The sequence below is a fragment of the Protopterus annectens genome, chromosome 17.part0 (assembly GCF_019279795.1).
Source record: "Protopterus annectens isolate FY-2018-M chromosome 17.part0, PAN1.0, whole genome shotgun sequence".
Taxonomy (NCBI): domain Eukaryota; kingdom Metazoa; phylum Chordata; order Ceratodontiformes; family Protopteridae; genus Protopterus; species Protopterus annectens.
Genome location: NC_056751.1, coordinates 238,555,215 through 238,575,170, shown reverse-complemented (window position 1 = coordinate 238,575,170; position 19,956 = coordinate 238,555,215). Strand labels below are relative to the sequence as shown.

Below are 19,956 nucleotides of genomic sequence, written 5' to 3'. Positions count from 1 at the left end.
CACTTACCAAATACCAAAACCTTCTAACTATACCAACTAGTCTATTAGAGAATGTAGTATACTTAGTAACAAAAAATAATTTCTCCACATTCTTCTCTATTAGTGAAGATCTACAGGTACCATGTTTAAATGTCATGATGTCTTTGTCCTTCCCATTGTTTTTTACCTTTACCATTATGTTATTTAAAAGTAATGCATCATATCCTCTGTCCCTTAATCTCAAAAAGACATCATTTAATTCATCATCAACATCTTTCTGTATACTAGTGTGAGAATGAATTCTCCAAAGGGTAGTGCGTTTAACAAATGGGGGGGATGCATGCTTGAAGCATGCAAAAACATATTAACTGAAGTGCTTTTTCTGTAGGGTCTAAATTCAATAACATTTTCTCTTATGAACAAAGTCAAATCCAAGTAGTTGATTTCATTCCTATCAATTTCATAAGAGAAAGAAAGACCATGTGTGTTATTATTCAAACTTTCAAAAAAATCATAAAATTCATTTATTTCCCCTTTACAAACAAAAATTAAATCATCAATAAAACGCTTATATAGAACTACCCTATTCTTGAAAAATTCAGTGGGATAAATGAAGCTTCTTTCAAAAAAATCCATGTATATAACAGCATATGTGGGGGCAAAAGCTGCCCCCATGGCTGTTCCCTTGGTCTGTAAAAAATATTCTTTATTAAACATAAAATAATTGTGCATTAAACAATATTCTAACAATAAGACCAAAAAATTAGTTCTGGGTCCTTCACCCAACATATTATTGATAGCTTCTAATCCCCATCTCTTATCTATGTTTGTATACAGTGACTTAACGTCAATGGTTACCCAATAGTACTCAGAATTCCACCTCAACTTGGAAATAACCTTAATTAAATCATAAGTATTACTAATATGAGCACTAACTTTGGTTAAATACATCTTTAACTGAGAATCCAAAAAAATATTAACATTCTCCATGTATGAGCCTATTCCTGAGACTATGGGTCTCCCAGGAGGGTTAATCATGTCTTTGTGAATTTTTGGTAGGGCATATAATATAGGGGGATTCGGTTCTTTAATATACATCTTCTTAACATCACCATGTGAGAAAAAACCCAATCGTTCACCCTTTTCCAGCAAAAATAACAAACCTTCATTATAAATTTTAAGTGGATCATAATCAAGTTTTTTATATTCTTCAGCATTCATAAGCAATTTATAAACCATATTACAATAGTTTGATTTACTTAGAATTACCCAATTTCCCCCTTTGTCTGCACATTTAAAAATGTATTGATCTTTAATGTCTCTTAAATTTTTTAAGGCTAGCCATTCTTGCCTATTAAGGTTAAATTGTTTATTCTCCCCACAAAATTCCTTAAATGATGCCTCAATTTCTTTCAAAATCACCTTTTGAAACAATGTTATAGCTGGTACAACAATAGTTGGAGTAAAATTACTTTTAACATTCTTAAATTTTGGCATTTCTAATTTACCATACCCAGTCCTGTAGTTTTCATTACATTCATTTTCAATTTGGCAACTGACTGACATATCAATATTCTCTTCTAGAAAGCTTTCATCATGTTCATAATTATATATTGAAACATTCATAAGACTTTCATCCAACTCTGTTTCCTCATTTTGTTCAATTTGTTCAAAGTATTCTGCATTTGGTGTTTTCTTTTTAACACATTTACTGAAATACACTCTAAGTAACAGTTTCCGAATGAAAGCCTTAACTTCTAAATAAATGTCAGCATATGTCGGAAAGAAAGTGGGAACAAACTTGCTCCCTTTGTTTAACACACTAAGCATGTCATTATCCAAATGCAAATCAGACAAATTTATACATTGTAATGTATTAGAATTATTCATACATACATTTTCTGCTATCAAATGTTCATTTGTAACGACCCTTGCGGCCATTTCTTCCGTTCTTTCCTTTGTTCCGACCATCACTTTGAAAATTCACAGCTTTAGCGGAATTGGAATTGGAAGCCTCAATTACATCCTCAGAAACTTCTCTGTTCTGAACCCGGCTAATGTTCTCGGTCCTGGCAAAAGAAACGTTCTTATTTGCAGCATGGCGTTCAGCCGATGAAAATGAAGCTGACATGTTTCTTCGTTTGAAACCTCTCGTCCAACTTCTCCCCCTCGATTTGTTACGTCCCGACTCACGTTGCCAGCTAAAAATAATGCCGGTGTCATAGTCCTTTAAGTCCCGGACTAGTTTGGCACGTTTTTTAAGCACTACATCCGCTTCCAATTTATTTATTTTTTCACTAATATCAAGCATTTGAGTTCTATAATTCACTTCAACCAAGAGTTCATTTTGCAGAGTGGAAATCTCTTGTTTTAGTTTCTCATGAGTTCTATTGTTACGCTTTACAAGAGTACGCAACCAACCCAAAGTACATTGAAGGGATGTTTGTTTCCACTCTTCAAGTAAGTCAGATTCTTCGTCTGAAAAAGGTGCAGCCGGTAATTTATCTATTCGGAGCCCTCTGGGTGTGACATTTAGACTCGAATACTTTTCTAACAGTCTAGTATCATAATAGAGAGCGGATTCTTTAGCCATTAACTTGTTCAGAGTGCTAAAACGGCCATCAGCTTCCACATTACCTCTCAGATTCCAAGGATCATTATCAATGAACTTCCTTTCACGTTCCGACACCATCTCCAAAAATGAAAGAGTCTCCATAGTAGAATTCCGCTCTGTGTTCCCATTATTCGACATGATGGAAATAAAAGGCAAAATTGTTCGGATTCTCCAAACAAAATTTTCTTTAAACTTAACCTCAAGATCAGCACGGCTTGGAAAAATAGACAAAAACACAGCAACAGCAAAACTATAGCAACAACACACCAAACAGCCAATGCCTTTCTTCACTTTATTTTGGACCTGGTACCTCGGCAGTTCGCCTTCAAGGATCACATTTACTTGCTACAAACTGTTGATTTTTATAGCACATATCCAAACAATTAAGCAATAATTCAATTAATACAAAATTTCTTTTAAAGTGACCTTGTCAATAACAATATTCTGCACATATTATAGAAAAAATACAAACAAGAAATAATACCCATAAATTCAATTTTAAATAGAAAACTCATTCTTTAAAAGATGAAAATTCATTTTATATGCCAAAACATTATACATATTATTCAAAAAAATTTTTTATAAACACACACACACATATATGTTTATTATTATGTTATTTTAAATTATTTTATTTTTTTTTTTTAATTAATTTTATGTATTTTTAAATATTTTTTCAAAAAATATTTTCTTAAATATTTTGAAATAATTATTTTGTTTTCATTTATTTATTTCATATCTACTAAGTCCATCATATCCCCAATTCTAAATTTAAACCATATGGCCTTAAAGTATTGAACTTAAGAATCAATTTTGTCTCTAATTCTAATAGTTTGTTGGTGATGTTATCACCAATACAAACAAATGGTCTACCCAAGACTCCAAATCTTAAACTATCACTGTTACCTTCATGAATATCCACAAAATGTTTAGCTACTGGACTGTGTGTGTTGTTGCTTCATTCTGAAAACCCTACATAGCTGTCTGCACACGTTAAACATTTATCTTGAGAATCAGCACCTCAAGTGCTTAGCTTTAGGCATGGGAGGGGGTCGTCCTTTCAACCTGTCAAGCCACCCAAGAAGAAGGCCAAAATTACTATGCCTGAATCCATAGCTGCACCCTACTCCACCTAATGTTCCTGCTGTGGCTGACGTCAGCCTGGAAAAATGATCGGTCGCCGCCGATATGAGTACAGTGGATACCAATGTGGAAGCTGCAGAACCCAGAGCAGAAAGCACATCCTCGGAGGTGATGTAGACATTGGCTTCCTACGGTGAGGGAGAACCTTAGCTTGTACCAGCCAGCCGCCCAGATGGATCCCTCCACTTCTTCGCAGGTTACTGATCTCAATCTAACTTTGCTCCAATGCCTGCTAGGCATTCCCTTAAGAGAAAAAGAAACATGTTTCTCCCGCAGTTGAGAGCCATCCAAATTGGCAGGCCTTTTCTCAGAATATTTTCAATGCCTTTATGGCTCTAAGGCCTGCTACACCCTTACCTTCCCCAGTGGCTCCTCCTGTGATGAACCCTAGGCCTCAGCCCTTAGAGACTTCACAGGCTGAAGCTGAGGAATTCTCTTACTCTTCCTCAGAGGACTCCCTTTCATATGTCTCACAATTGCCATCCCCCATGGGCTATGCTTTCCTGGAGGAAGAATCTGCAGAGGCAGATTCTCCAGCCATCTTTGGGGAGACCATAGCAAAGATGAGAGAACATTTTAAATGGGACTCCTCTGAGTTGAAAGAAGTTCAGAAAAGATATTAATGAACTGCTTCAGATGGACTCCCATGCCCCTTCAGCTACTCCTCCAGTACTGCCAGCATTTCTGGATGCATTTAATGCAGCATCACTCAGTCCTGATTCTCAGCCTTCTGCATCCCAAAGGCCTGACAGATTTTTTAAGATCCCTGAGGGAGCCAAATTCCTTAAGTGCCCTGCCGTGAACCCTGTCACTGTTTGTGTCAGCTGATAAGGCATGTTCCTTTCACTTTTACATTTATTTTATCTAAACTAATCATTAAGAGAGATACTTTGGTTACCACTTTGCCAGGTCAAATAATATTATGCAGGTTCCAGTTTGCTTCCTTAAAAACTTTTCTTATTTAAGACTGTGACAAAAGATATGTAGAAAACTTGGTATTAAATGAGTATCAGTCCCCCAGCAAAAGGTTGTAATACTCTAATGCATTCTAATGAATATTGTAAGAGTAGTGTAAAAATACTTAGAGGGTGGCCACGGTGGTGCAGCAGTTAGCATTGCCGCCTCACAGCAAGAGGTTCTCCAGTTCGATTCTCGGCTGGAGTGCCTTCTGTGCGGAGTCTGCATGTCCTCCCTGTGGTCGCGTGGGTTTCCTCCGGGTGCTCCAGTTTCCTCCCACATCCCAAAGACATGCTGTAGGTGGATTGGGCACTCTAAATTGGCCCTAGGTGTGAATGTGTGCATGCTGTGCGCCTTCTGTGGAAGGTTGGGTGCAGGGCTGGCAACTCGTCACCGTAAAACTCCACTGCCAGTCATGAGTGGAGAGGTGCTCCACTGTGGCGACCCCTAACCGGGAAAAAGCTGAAAGAAGAAGTGTAAAAATACTTAGATGTATTTAAAAAAAAAAAAATCTTCCTCACTTTCGGTGCTTATCTGAGAGCTAGGATAACTCCTTTCTAGTCTGCATGAATAATTGTAGTAATTAACTGTTCCTCCCAAATGATTCTAAACTTTGTCCCTTTGTTACCCTTTTTCTTTTAACATTTTGTATTTTACTCAACCCCCATTTTTACCTAGATGTTCTTGCCTATTTTTCCCCAATGAAGTGCCCATTTGATCCACTCACTCCTTTGGATCATGTACAATTTTAAAGTCTAAAGTGTATTTATTTATTGTTTACGTCTGTATTTAGACCACAGTCTACAACCCTATTACTGTATTTTTCCTCCTGTCATTAACTGCTGATAGTATATTAATCCTTTGCAAACCTTCAAACTTCAGGAAGTTTTTGTTCCTTGCAAACTCCATTATTGTAACATTCCTGTTAGACCCTACTCATTCAGTCACGTAAGCATGTTTATTTCTTTCAGAGATTTTTTTTTAATCGACTTTATTAGTTCCTCCATCATAGTCTTTCTACTTCTTTTTCCTAACCCTCTGCCCTTAAGACATTTTTCAGACCTCTGTTACCTCCTTATTAATGCATTAAGGTCGCTTTTCATCTGGATTGATGAGTCTAATAAACCCTAAAACATGTTAATCCTTGCTGCTTTGCATTGTCTCAAAATCGGCAACTCCCAGTCTCCTGCTTCTGATGGTCATGATTTATTGTTCCATGCTACCCAAGGGTTTTGTTCTGCCCATATGACTTTTGTAGTGCTTTTCCTCATATACCTGAAAATGTTTATCTGAGGGATGGAGAGGCAAACACTGACACATTTGTAATACTAGTGGCATAACAAATTACTGGATTGTCTGAATTCTCTGAAGTTCTGTTAAGCTTTGACTTGTCTTCCTTGTGTGGTTTCTGTCTGTTCTGTCAGTGTAATTGTATGTGAAGCTGTTTGCAGTAACTAAGCATTTTTGTAGCAAAAATCAACTTGTGAGATTGAACTAAGCTGACAAATGTAGGTGGTCCTGAGAGTAGTGATTTACAATTTGTATGTTATGGTTTCTACAGAGATTTTGTCAATAGTCAATATCACTTCCTGTCTTGTAGGTTTGGAGTTTATCTACACATAACCTTCTTCATACATTCCTTGGTGAGCACAGTCGACAGTCAATTTTCCGAAACATAGGAAATGGAGTGATGCAAATTGAGATTGGGCCTTCCAACCATATCTTTTCATGTGGAGCTGATGGCACAGTAAAGATGAGAATTCTACCTGACCGATTCAGCACACTAAATGATGTTTGCAAAAATGATGTTAAGTTCATGCTTTGATAGGTTGTCAGTGTTTGTACAGCTTTATAAATTTTAATCTCTCTTAGGTGAACATCTGAAGAAATCTTGTGTTTATCTTGCAGTACTGTCACAAAAATGAGTTTATTTTTCCAGTTTAAAACATAATATAATGACTCTTTACCCCCAAGTGCACTGAAGCCTTTAAAAGGCCATGCAAGTTTCAATCTTACATGCTTTATGGTGAATATATTTTGTCTAGTGTAAAATATAAATATATATAGTCTGGGTATGTCTTGCTGCTAAAATATTTTATTTCTGACAAGTTTGCCTGTTTTTAATTTTGTCCTCAGACATCAACAGCTGTTTAGATTATTTTTTAAATTGTATATTATATGTGTAGAAATTATGTAATTGTATTTAATGTATGGTATAACATACTTAAGGGAAAGCTACAGAGGAATTTGAACTAAGTTAAGAAGTTATAAAATTATGAAGGAAACCATTGCTTTGGTCTTTGGGTACATAAAGAGTCTGACATGTTCAGCTGCTGCTGGATGCAAAAGGCAGATATAGAGGAGCCTTACCTTCCAGGGCATAGAAATTAGTATTGCTTGAGCCATTTGAATAAGAACTAAGGCATGTTAAACATGTTGCAGAGCTAGTCCAGTGGTGAAAAACAGCAGTCCTGTAATCTTTACAGAGCAGCTGTCTGAAAGCTGTGGTGATTTCCAGAGATAAGCACACAAACTCCGTTAATTGAGTAATAGTAGGTTGGCAGTTAGTACAGCTGTTGCCAGACTGTTGCTGCCTTGCATGACACCCTATAGAGAAGTATCATCTCTAAACACAGATTAAGAAATTGATTGTAAGAAGTTGTTTAAATTTGCAGATTCTGTTCATTAGTATGTTTCCATGAATTTTGCCTCACTGAATACCATAACCTGAACAACTTAATGCATCTTATTGGCTAACAGGTGGGTGCAATTTAGATTGTTTACAAAATACGGCTCATACTTGCCAAGCTTTGAAGAAATGCAGAAACAGTGTGAGAAATAGTGATGTTTAAATGTTTTGCCAAAATGTAAAAATATATATTTTAACATATTTTGACCAAAATAAGAAAGAGCTTGTACTCTGGAAATTGTTTTTCCCTGTGATTTTGCACTTTGCCATTTTTGAGCATAATATTACAGTTTCATCTGCATCTCTTTTAAAAACCTTTAGCCAATATATGACAAAAATATTGGAGGTTAATCCTGATTATCCGGAGCCAAAATATTTACATGTATGTGTCTTGATAACTGAGGTGTAGATGAATCTGCAACCTTCCTTTACTTGAAGTAAACTAGTTCATCACAGCAAGGAACTGAAATAGATGTATAGGAATTAGTTAACTCTCAAAGGGTATACATTTTTGTAATATACTCAGGATATTTTTTCTTCCATTTATAGTGTGTAATTAATTTATGAAATACTTTGTAAAGTCCATTCTAAAAAAATTTGTCTAATGGAATGTACACTACACCTACAGAAAAGGGATGAGTAGCATATAAAGCCTGTTCCCTGAAAGTTATATGACAAAGTTACTAATATCTTCCTGCAGAAGAGCCTGTAAACCACAGTAAGATACTTATGTTTTTCTCTAGTTACATATATTAGTTATAAAACTTTTCTCTGAACACCATAGGATTTTGCTTTATTGTTACAAATGCATACAGAGTTCTGTACAGCTGATGCAGCAAGTTGCTGTTGTGTGAATTTATGTAAATATCAAAGCACTGTGTGTTAATACTCTGCTAGAGTAGCTTGGCAGAATTGCACTAGTGTAAACTCCATTTCCTTTTAATTAATGCTGGTTGGGAAAGTTGGACAACTGTACAGTTGTGATAGTTTGAATTTTTAATATATACAAAGCTGATAATACAGAATTATTTTTTACTTGAGTCTGTACATTCATAATGTATATAATACAGATCTAATCATTTCAATAAATAATTGTGCAAAAAAGTGTATTTTGAGGTAACTTGCTTTTCATTTTATGCGAACATTGCTTGATCATTTATCTGTTCACACACATTTCCATTTCAAAGCATATGAATAATGTGCCTTTGGGAGGTTGGCATAATGGTTAAGGTGTTTACCTTATAGACACAAGGTGCAGGGTTTGATTCTCACATGGGGTAACTGTCTAGGCTTAAAATGGCCTACAAGGGCAGTTAGCCTAGTACTAACCTATGAACCTATGAAAGCAAAATGTTACATGCTTTATAAAGTTTAACAAATTCTGTAGTTTAGCAACACAGCTTTTTTTTACATTTGTTTTCTTTTGTTTTCAAAATGTTTGAATAACATGCCTGAAAACAATAGTGAATTAAATACATGCCTGTGTATTAAAAGTGGCAAGAGCTAATTACCCATTGAACTAATGTTTAAAAGATTGTTTATTACATTGGGTACGTAGCTGAGGTGATCAGTAGTGTTAGCTACTGACTTCTAGTTATGTTTTATTTATTACATTTGTTAACCAGGTAGTGTCTGACTGGGTTAAAAGCCCGTTTTCATCGGAGACTCGGGGAGAAAAGCCCCGGATAAAAAAATGCAAACAATAACAGATATAGAAAAAATAAAATACAAACTATGAATAGACATAAAACAGCTCAAAATAGAGCTAGCAAGTAGTTGAATACAGCATGATAAAGAAAATGTATTACAGGTGATATGGTAATAACTTCAGGGCCCTAGAGGTACAGCGATATCATACATTCAAATACAACAGGTTAAAAAATTACATAGTAATCATTCAAATTGTGTAAGCATGGTACAGCGTAAAAATTATAAATGATAGTTAAACAGAATCCTATTTAAGCTGTAGATAGATTATTTAAAGATTCGGCAAGCTGTTTCTGAGAAGATACAGAGATTGCATGTGGTTACCAGTATGTGGGAGAGCAAACAGTTGTAAGCAAAGTTTTGTGAGCGGACTGCTCCCTTCCAAGCTGTAGGGTTTTGTCTTCATAGGTGTGATGACTGACATAAGAGGTAGGAATAGGGAGGGGGGCAGTTGAGGGATTTTTTTGGATATCATCAACCTGGATTATGGCAGGTGCAAAGCCAGTGGTTTGCTAGCTGTTGTTTTAGGAGTTTTTTGAACTTTTTTTTTTTTTTTTTGTGTGATTGACTAAGGAAGTGTGTTCCATAGCTTTGCAATTTTGTAAGAGTAGAGGGAGTCCCCGTGAAGGTTGTGGGAGCGGGTGACGTTTAGCATTAGTTTTTCTGATGATCTAGGGGTCTGAGATTACAGTTAGATTGAACTAAGTTAGCCAGTGCAGGGAGGTCTTTGGGATGGTGGATGATTTTGTGGACTATGGTAAGTTGGTTGAGGGATAAAAGGTTAGGGAGTTCAAGCCAGTTTAGTTGAGAGAGTGCTGTGCACTGCTGGGTTATTCATAGGTTGGTACTAGACTATCGGCCCTAGGGCCTATACAAGCCTAACCAAACAATTCCCCGGATATTTCTTCCCACAATATTTACTTCCCTGGACCCCTGTCTAACAGGGTGACTGATGTGATCCCCGGGGTGAATTTCCTATCTCCCATCCAGTCGTCAAAGTTACTTTTGAAGAGGGCCAAGGAGGTGCTGTGCTTGACGTGTATGGGCAGTCTGTTCCAGAATATGGTGAGTCTCTGTGTCAGGAACCTATCCCTCCAGCATGTTTTGTTCATTGTGATGACAAGGTTTAGATCCCTGGAGCATGTGGCTCTGAGGGATTGGGATTTCGTTCAGTGGAGCATGTCCAACAACTCAGGGTTTGACATAGCCTTGTATGTTAAGCAGAGATCACCTCTGAGTAGATGATATGCCACAGAGTATAGCTGGAGTTTTTTTTACACAGTCAGCATAGGGCACCTGCTTTAGGCCTGTGATTCTTTTAGTGAGGTTTTTCTGTGGCCTTTCCAGTTGTTGCAGCTGTCTTGTGTGAGATACATGCCAAACTGGGCATTGTATTATATAATGGGTCTAATGAGGGATGAGTACAGTGGGACAATGACCTCCTTTTTTCTGGATGAAAAGCCCTTAGTGGTGAGGTGTGCCACATAGAAGAATTTCCTGACTATTGTGGCTATGTGGTTATCGAAGGTAAGACCACTGTCCACCTGTGTCCCCAAGTCGCTCATCACACTCTTGGTGTTTAGTGTACTGCCACCTATGTGGTAATTCATGAGTACATGTTTTTTCCCAAAGGGGATAACTATACATTTCTTGGCATTAAGCTTGAGCCCATGGCTCTGGCACCAAGTATCTGTTTCTGTAAGGCCCTTTTGTAGAATATCCACATAATTTGGGGATTCAGTAATGGCTCCCAGTTTACAGTCATCTGCAAACTTTGTTAACCAGAGTCCCTTAGTATTGGCCTGTACTTCAGAGAAGTAAATGCTGAGCAAGAGCGGTCCCAGGACTGAACCTTGAGGTACTCCACTTGTCACTTGTCTGGGTCTGGATTTGGAGTCAGCTACTTTTACAGTCTGAGTTCTGTCAGTAAGTCAGTTGGCAACCCATCGAGTGACGTGTAGGGATTTATGCCCAGCTTAGTAAGTTTATTTATGATTCCATAGTGGGGGATGGTGTCGAAGGCCTTGGCGAGGTCCAAATAGGCTGTGTGGACCACCTTACCCTCGTCCACAGCTCTGGAGACTGATTCGAAGAAGTCAATCAGGTTCAGGTGACAAGATTGGCCCTTCACAAACCCAAACTGGGTAGGGTCCAGTGTTTGAAGGTTGCCAATGTCTTTGTTTCTAAGTTCCATGATAATGCATTCCATGCCCATGCAGATCAGGCTCGTCAGACTGAAGAGACGGTAGTTCCCCGGATCCAAGGTGGATCCCCCCTTGTGAAGTGGGATAACTGTAGCTGTGCGCCACTCAATGGACACAAAGCCTGAGGTGAGGCTATGATTAAACATGACACTCTACCAGGATATTGGCAATATCCTTGGGATCAGTATATTTAATGACATTCTGTTGTAGCTCAGAGCAGATCTGAGCATTGCCATTTAGATTCTTGACATAACTATAGAATGCCTTGTGGTTGTTTCTGGAATCTTTAGCAATTTTATTTTCATAACTAGCTTTGGAGGATTTTATGAGGGATCTCAGCTTCTTACTGAGGCTGGTAAGGGAGTTTTTTGCATCCTGGGATTTTCCTCTTTTCTGCAACAGTTTCTTCCTTCTGTTGTATAGTTTGTTTATGGCAGGGAACCACCAGATTGGTTTCCTTTTTTTGGAGGAGAGCATCTTGGTTCTGTTTGGGATGGCACGATTCATGCACGAGTGGATGTGCTCGTACAGTGCCTTAGTGTAGGATTCAGCAGTCAAACTTTCAGCTCCCGTTGCATGGGTGCCATGTGTCACTTCTGACTTAAGTAACATGAAGCTGGCTTTGGAGAAGTTTTTTTTACAGAGGTTTCCTTACTGGGGGATGGGGGTGGGATGTGGATGTCAAGGGTGATTTGCTTATGGTCAGACCTGACCAATGAGGGGGTGACCACTGGTGTGGAGCATCTATCTCCCATGTTGGTAATGACCAGGTCTAGGATATTGGAGCCCCTGGTGTGACAAAGGATTAATTGATCCAGGGCATTGGAATTTATGAATTCCAAGAACCGTTGGGAAAAGGTGTTGGTAACTGAGTAGTTTTCCCAGTTAATGGCAAGGTAGTTAAAATCACCCAGTATTAGGGTGTTTGGTTGTATCTTAATATTTTCCAGTATGTTTAGAAAGGTGTAGTGAGAATCTTGGGGCATGGTAGGGGATCTGTAGCAAGCTACAATTTGGATTGCAGTTTTACATAGTGTTAGTTGCACCTGGAGAATTTCAGATGCATTGTGTTGGGCAACTAGCCTGGAGGTGTGAATATCCTTGTTGAATATGGACACTCCTCCACCTTTAGTGTTTTGGTCTTGGTTTGGTGGCCAAAAAGTGTGGTAAGAGTTGTAGCCTGTATTGCAGGGGTGCTCTCTGGAGTCTTGAACCAGGTCTCAGTTACTGCACAGATATCAATGTTCTCCATTTTTAGGAGTGCCTCCAGAGAGTGCATTTTGAGGTTTAGACTTCTAGCACTGAGTAGCATTACCTTCAGATTTTGCATACTTATATCTGTTATGGTAGTGGTTTTGTCCTTTGAACCTTGCCTAAAAAAGGCACTATAGGACTGGCAAGAGCTTTATCCAGTAACCTGAATCTCAGGGGCGACAGGTGCAGACCATTTCTGGCAAAGCATTGTGGTTTGTCGATCATGTCATCCCAGGCAGACAGATACTGGATCCCCTTTGAATGACACCAGAAGCTTAGCCAGTTGTTGAAGTCAATCATTTTGTCCTTATACTGTGGTATCATTCTGGGTGAAGGCAGAATGCTACTCAGGACTAGGGTCATACCTGTCTGAGCCACATGATCCGAGAGCTCTTCCATGTCTCCTTTCATGTAGTCCAGGGAGGTACGTCTCAAGTCATTCACTCCAACATGGACAATGACAGAGTCATATTTGTCTTTATTGTTGTGGAGTGACTTAAGTGCATGCATTATGTGACGGATCCTGGCACCCGACAGGCAGCTGACTGTAATTTTCTCCTTACTCAGCCTCATGAGTGGGATATCAGTGTGCCCGACTATAGAGTCACCTATGACTAAAGTGTTGAGTACATTGTCTTGCCTTAGGGGCTGTTGGGTGGCACACTGGTGTTGTGAGCTGTGTGTCACTTTGGTTGTGACTGGTGTGTGTTTGTGTTTCAGCTTTGGAGGTCCTTGTTGCTTGGGCAGGTTAATGTTAAGGACCTCCGCATATGTGGGTTTAGTGTTTATATGTGTTGGTGTTGATAGTGTGGGTTTTGAAGGGCTATGTGTTGCTTGAGGTGTAGTGCGGGTGTTAACCTTCTCCTCTTGTCCTCTTGACTGTTTAGCACAATCTTGGCTGGACAGAGCTTTGCTTCCAGTTTGGCTATGTAAGTGCATCTCTCACAGGTTGTAGTGTTGGGTGGTAAGAGGTGAGGGTTGTCTGTGTACATAAGACAGTTGCTGCACTGCCCCAGTATGCCCATATTCACCAGGTGGACAGGAGAAATCACCATAAGCTGACCCTGGGACATGCCTGTTTAGGTGCTTTTTTTGTAAAGTACAAGAGCCATTTTCCCTTACCTTTGCAAGGTACTTTGCAATTATAGGCTGTTTAGTGCCTATGATTAATTTCTCCTTATTAACAAGGAGAGTTGCGTGCTTGTATCAGTTTAAGGCTTCCTAGTGCTTTCCAGCATGTTCTAGGGGTTCAGATTTTAGTGCTGCTACTGAGAAACCAGCTAGTTCTAAGGGAAAATTTGAAGAGCAGACTTTCTGGCACCTGGAATAGTTTAACCATAGCCCCGCGGTGCTGCACAATGCAAAAAATGTACAGACGCGTTTTTAAGCCAGAAAGTTGAAAGGGATAGAAATCACCCCAAAATGGCTAATAAAATTACAATTTCAGAGCTGGAAACCACTCCTCTAGTGTTAGGCAGTACAATACTCTCACCACTCCCATTGGTAAGCAGTAGGACTTCCCTCTACCACAGCAAGGTCTGGATAGCTCTGAACACAGAAAATATAGTCCTGAAACCAGCAAAACCTGGGATCTGGACTATACTAGCTAGGAAAGGCAGGAAACGAGCAAACAAGATAGTAATTTTTTTTTGTTTTTTGCTTTGGTTAAAACAGGCTAAACATTGCAATAATAAAGTAAATAAACACAGAAAAGGCTAACACACTCGAGTGTGTAGCCCTAAACAGTAAATGCAATTAAAACTCTACAAAATTAGCAAAACTTTTTGAATGAAGCAAGGCAAGTGCTCAACTGAAAAACGATTTGAGAGAGTAATACAGCAGAATAAGTAGCTATTCTATATATACAGAAAAGCAGCTAAAACACACTAAAACAATTCAGATGCTGTGCATCCTAGAGCACTTGATATGTAGCAATATTAAGGCAAATACAGTTTTAATAAGTGCACTAAAATATACTCTGTATTTCCAAAATGTTTGAGAAGCACAGTGAGAACACAATTTTTTTTGTAAGAAAGGGAGAAAGGAGGAACAGAAGGAAAGAAACTAAGTTGGTTGGCCTTCTCAGATGTTCTCTCTGTATTAGGTAGAATAAGCTAATGACCCTAAACTGAGAGGAGTATCCCAGATCAAATTTACAGTGGGGGCGGGTGACTGCAAAGCTACCATGTTATAACAGCAAGACACCAACAAGGAGGGAGGGTGGGGAACAATACTGAAGCTAGTAGCTTACACCCTTTTAGACAGTAAACACTACAGAAATGTTTATCACAGCAGTGAGCCACTAAATGAAAGTTTTTAAACAGATAAAGGAGCAAGGAGTCTCTACAGAATGCTTTTAACTGCAAACAAATCAGTTATGTGATACACTCCTTGGCAGGAAGTCAGAACAAACAAATAGGTGCTTAACAAGTACAGAAAATGCCTTTCTCACAGTGAAACTAGCAATAAAGCTTTACAAACAGTGTGACAGTAAAAAAACTTATTTCTCAGGCCCTGTAAGGCAGACAATTTTAGTTTAACCATGCAGATGAGTTAATAGCAATAAAATACAGTAAAATGTATGCAGCAGGCAGTAAAAAGTGCTATATATAAATTGCTAGAAGCAATAACCAGTATAAATAAGCCAAAAAACAGGATACTTATTGTTATATATCTCAGATCAGAGTTGCAGTCAATGCCCCTCCTCCACTTGGCTCAGTGTGTATGAGGATGACTGGTTGCAAATTTTGCATTTCCATTGTAACAGGCTTCAGGATTATTGAGATCCTTCTTACGCAGATTGGTGAAAATGTGAGACCAAGTGAGACTGGGCAGTGGCCAGTCTGGCTTTGTTGGTTAGAAATGGTTTTGCTCTATAGAGTGCTCCTAGTTTGGTACTCATTTTTTTGATAGACAGTGAAATATGTTTATCAAATTTTAGATGAGAGTCAATTGTTACGCCTAGAAGTTTAGTTTGCTCAGCTGGAAGTAACTTTGTTCCATTGGAGGAGAGGATGGAGAATTGGGGTTGGCAATGTGTTGATTTCTTATTTGTGAAAGCTATTATTTTAGTTTTATTCGGCTTTAGAATAAGTTGATGGTGGGCTAGATGTTTTTCTATATCTTGAAAGGAAGACTGAATTTTTGCCTGAAGTTCTTGGGGAGTTGAGGCTGAACAGGTAAGGGTGGAGTCATCAGCATATTGTACAATAGAGACATGGTTAGTAGCGGAACTGAGGTCATTTGTAAATATACTAAAGAGGAGTGGGCCTAGTATGGAGCTTTGGGGTACACCAACCGAGATGGGTAGAAGGGTGGAAAGACTGTTTTCCCATTTGGTAGCTTGCTGAAGATTAGTGAGATAGCAATGGAACCAGTTTAGGGAGGTGGACTGAAGACCAAGGGAAGAAAGTTTGTTCAGTAGTAGCTGGTGGGAGACAGTGAAATTATATATATGGTATATAAGTTGCAGGTGTTGTAGAAAAGGACATAGCCATGGTTGTAGTTAGTGATACATTTATTATTCAATTGAAAAAATCATTCCTATTTGAAAGTACTTTGTTGAAGGCTACATTTTCTTTCAGAAGAGTTATTAGAAATGTGTGTCAGTTGACAGAGCAGTGGGATGCATTGACAGTCAAAGAAAAAGTGTAATAGGATAGTGTATTTAAAAAGTAATGTTTAAGAATAAGCCTTCACTTACATTTTTAGATTATCTTCTGTAACTTTTTGATGAATTACTCTTAGTGGTAGGTATTTATGAGAGTCTTCACCACTAAATGCAAGACCCACTAGCAGTCATCTTTAGCAAGATTTGACCTGATGTTGTCCTTTTCGTTCTTCCTCAATATTGGTTTACAAACCCGATCCTCTGCTCCAACTCAGACTCATTTATACAGACTAGGATCCAAGTCTCGAGTTTCTCCCTATACCCATAATGCACAACCCTCTACCCAGCCTCCTCAGATCTTGTTTGCTGCCGGCAGTGACAGACGTGTTTTTTACTAGGTCTTAGGCTCAAGAGTAATCGACTTGGGAGTCCTTTAACTTCTTTCAGCTAAATCAAAATTTTCCTATTTCTATTTATCTTTTCTCTTTATCCTCTCCTCCCATTAGTCTTTCGCAGGCATTAGGTGTGAAATTACTGTTTTTCCCTTCCCTGTACTTTCTTCAGGCCTTGGTCCTTTCTAGTATTTACTTTTATACCTGCTGTTGTGGTTAGTTCTCATAAGAAAAAGTCTATTCATGTATATGCTTTATGCTTGGTGTAGTCATTATGTTGGAGAAACCAACTTGCACTGTTCAGAATGTGGGCACAAGATTCCCCATTCTGATGCACATGATAGATGTGTATATTGCTTAGGACCAGAGCATCTTAGGTCTGCTTTTAAGGTTTGTGAGGAATTCAATCCCAGGGCTATTGCCAACTGCAAGAATACATTTCAGAGGGCTTTTGCCTCTTTCCGATCCTTCTCCAGGGACTCAAACCCCCTTAAAGAGTGTGATAGGGTCTTTGGACCCCAAGAAATGTCCTTACAAGTCCTTGAGGGCCTCTTTGGAGCCATCCTCCAAGTTACCAAAGCCTTCAGATCCGACAGTCTCAGACCCTAGGCTAACTTCTGCTCCTGTGGATCCCAAGATCTACTCGGATCCAACCAGTACACCCGTGTCCCATATCCTTTGTCCTCAGATCCAAGGGCATGGAGTCAGACCTCTGAGTTCTCCGTCAGGTCAGTGTCTCTGTCATTGCCTTCTAAGATTTTGCAGACCCTGACAAGGCATTCCAGACCAGCATAGGAGCCTATCTGAAATTGATGTGGACAGGATGATGTGGAAGATCCTCCAGTCTCCAATCCAGATTGCAGTTTTATTACTGCAATCCCCTCTGGGATCTGCAAGTGTCCCTGTCACAGTGCAGTCTCCTTCTCTGAGCCAACCTATGGTATCGAAGCCCAAGGATCATAGCTACCCAGGAGAGTTGGTGTTGGATCCAAAGAGCTTTCCTTCCTTGACTCCGACAGTTGCCCTGACTTCCTCAGCTCCATTGTCATCAGATCCCAGTGGGTCTTGGATCTGAGATGTCCCAGTTGGATCCGAGGGGGAGGGGTTGAGCTCCAAGCATATCGGATACATCCCTTCCCCCATGAGCTCTGGTCCGATTCTGCCTAGGGACCCTGGTTCAGAGGTCCCTACCCTCTCTTCCTCGATTGCTTTGGCTGTGGGGGAGTTGGGGAGGGACTCTTGGGTCCATCGGCTTTCCAGGTAGTAGAAAGGGGCCTCTTTTCTCATGCAGATACAGCCTCTCTGACCTATAATCCTCCCCGCCATCCCTCTGTGGATTGGAGAATTGAGCCTATCATACCTGTCCAGGGTCAGCCCACTCCGAGAAGCCTCCAAACTCTTGCCCTATAGTGAGCCCCTTCTTCTGAGACCTCCCCTAAACATCCCACAGAGGAGACTCCTCGTAAGAAGACATGCAAGCAGAGACAAAAAGAGAAAAGAATGGTAGGACACTGCTGGATTAACTCCTTCTTTATTAAAACAACCAAAACAGCCAAGGATAAGCGCTTTCGGGTGTGGTACCCTTCATCAGATAAAAAGGAACAAACATTACCATTATTTTAAATTAAAAGCCAACCAATCAGCAATCAATAAACTACCCTCCTTTTTTGTAGGGCGGGTTTCAAAGGAACCATGTCATTTAACCCTGGGCTCCTATGAGCCCTCAGCTCCAAGATCCATTTAGATTCAAGGGATTCTGTCAACAACCTTATATCCCCTCCCCTATTATTTAACCTTACGTTTAGGCGGGTAGTTTATTGATTGCTGATTGGTTGTTTTAATAAAGAAGGAGTTAATCCAGCAGTGTCCTGCCATTCTTTTCTCTTTTTGGATTTTGCTGTTTGCTGTTTGGTGGGACTTTAGTCGTAGCACAGAACTTTTGGATTATGCAAGCAGAGACAAATCGACTCCCCCTTGGAGTCCCTTACCAAGGACGTGTACTTTGATAAGGGAGAATGAGCCCTAAGATCACCACAGGAGGAGGTCTGCTTTGGAGACATTTTAGAGATCCTGAGGCAAAGAGGTGGTTGGTCGGCCCAAACTCCTCCTCCTGAAGAGTCATGTGATGTGAAGTTGTTCTGTCTCGCCGTTCATTCTTACTGATGGGTTCGGAGTGGATCCTTGGCTCTGACTCAGCCAACTGCAAAAGCTCGAGGTCTTCAACCAGCTCGAGGCCAACTCCCTATCCCATGATGCACCTTGATCTTCCCTCAGATCTCATTTGCCGCTGCAGTTTCATCTGACGTTCACCAACTCTGGCCATTGAAAATTTTTTCTATCTAAGAACTTGTTTAAAAAGCTTAGCTTAGATATTTAGATAGCTAGATATTTAGATAGTTAAATATTTAGATATTCAAAGTTAGATACTTAGTTTAAATAAGTAGATGTTCTTCATCTCACATTGCTGCAGTCCTTACACTTGAGTAGTCCGCTGTCCTCGGTCGGCCCGAATATCAAAGTATAAGGCTGACGTCGGTCAAGGCGCATTTGACTGACATCAGGACGTCAGGGTACAAATGCGCATGACCGACGTCATATCCTCAGTCTTTTTTGCCGCATGGTCCGATGCAGAAGCAGCATTGCAAGTGCCGGTTGGCGTTATGAGATTTTTCGTTTTCGAAGTTTCAGACCGAGTCAAAGTTGGCTAAGTACCCGTTGGGAATATTTTAGTTTTTCTTGCCTCAGTGGTTTACGGATGTCAGAAAAAGTGAATAATTGCATTTCTTGTGGGAAACAGATACCGCATAGAGATTATCATACTTTGTGTATTCCTTGTTTAGGGCCTGAGCACGACGTTGTTGGCTGTCGCTCTTGTGCTAGATTTAATAAACGCACTATAAAGAGAAGGTTGGATTGTGCCAGGTTAGTCTTTGGGAAGCGGTGCAATTATAAAATGCCGTCGGATGCTCCGGCCCGCTTCTTCAAGAAGCGCAAGGACAAAGCAGTTAAGCCTAGGCTGGAAGAACCATCTGTACGGACGCCGGTTCTTTAGAGGTGTCGGTGGAGCGGTGGTTCCACGGAGATTTCTTTGGGTTCCCAGGGAGAAACTTTGTTATTGCAGGATGTGGCCTCTCAGGAGGCAGGTCAGGCTGAAGGGGCTTCTCAGGTTACTTTACTCCCCTCCCTTCCTAAGGTGGTTAGGACCTCTCCTTCTGTTGCCAAGGCTTCTCCCAGGGGCAGGCCAGGTTTAGCTTCAGTTGGTGTCACCCCTAGTTCTTCAGGTACTGTGCCCAAGAAGCATATGCTTAAAATGGCAGAAGATTTGATTACTTTGATTAGGGTTCTTTGCCCTCCTGATAAGAGACGTAGGCTGGAGGCTGAGCCAGGGAGTTTTGAGCAGGCTTGGA

The 19,956-nt window shown here is 39.9% G+C and overlaps 1 protein-coding gene across 1 annotated transcript in view; it reads left to right on the top strand.

Annotated features, from left to right (window-relative positions):
- DMXL1 (Dmx like 1) overlaps positions 1–8,491 on the top strand; it is a 2,737,735-nt gene extending 2,729,244 nt beyond the window's left edge. Inside the window, exon 47 of the mRNA XM_044059165.1 lies at positions 6,294–8,491. Coding sequence (XP_043915100.1) covers positions 6,294–6,518 — 225 coding nt within the window. The 3' untranslated portion in view covers positions 6,519–8,491. The remainder of the gene's footprint in view (positions 1–6,293) is intronic.
- The last annotated feature ends 11,465 nt before the right edge of the window (positions 8,492–19,956 follow it).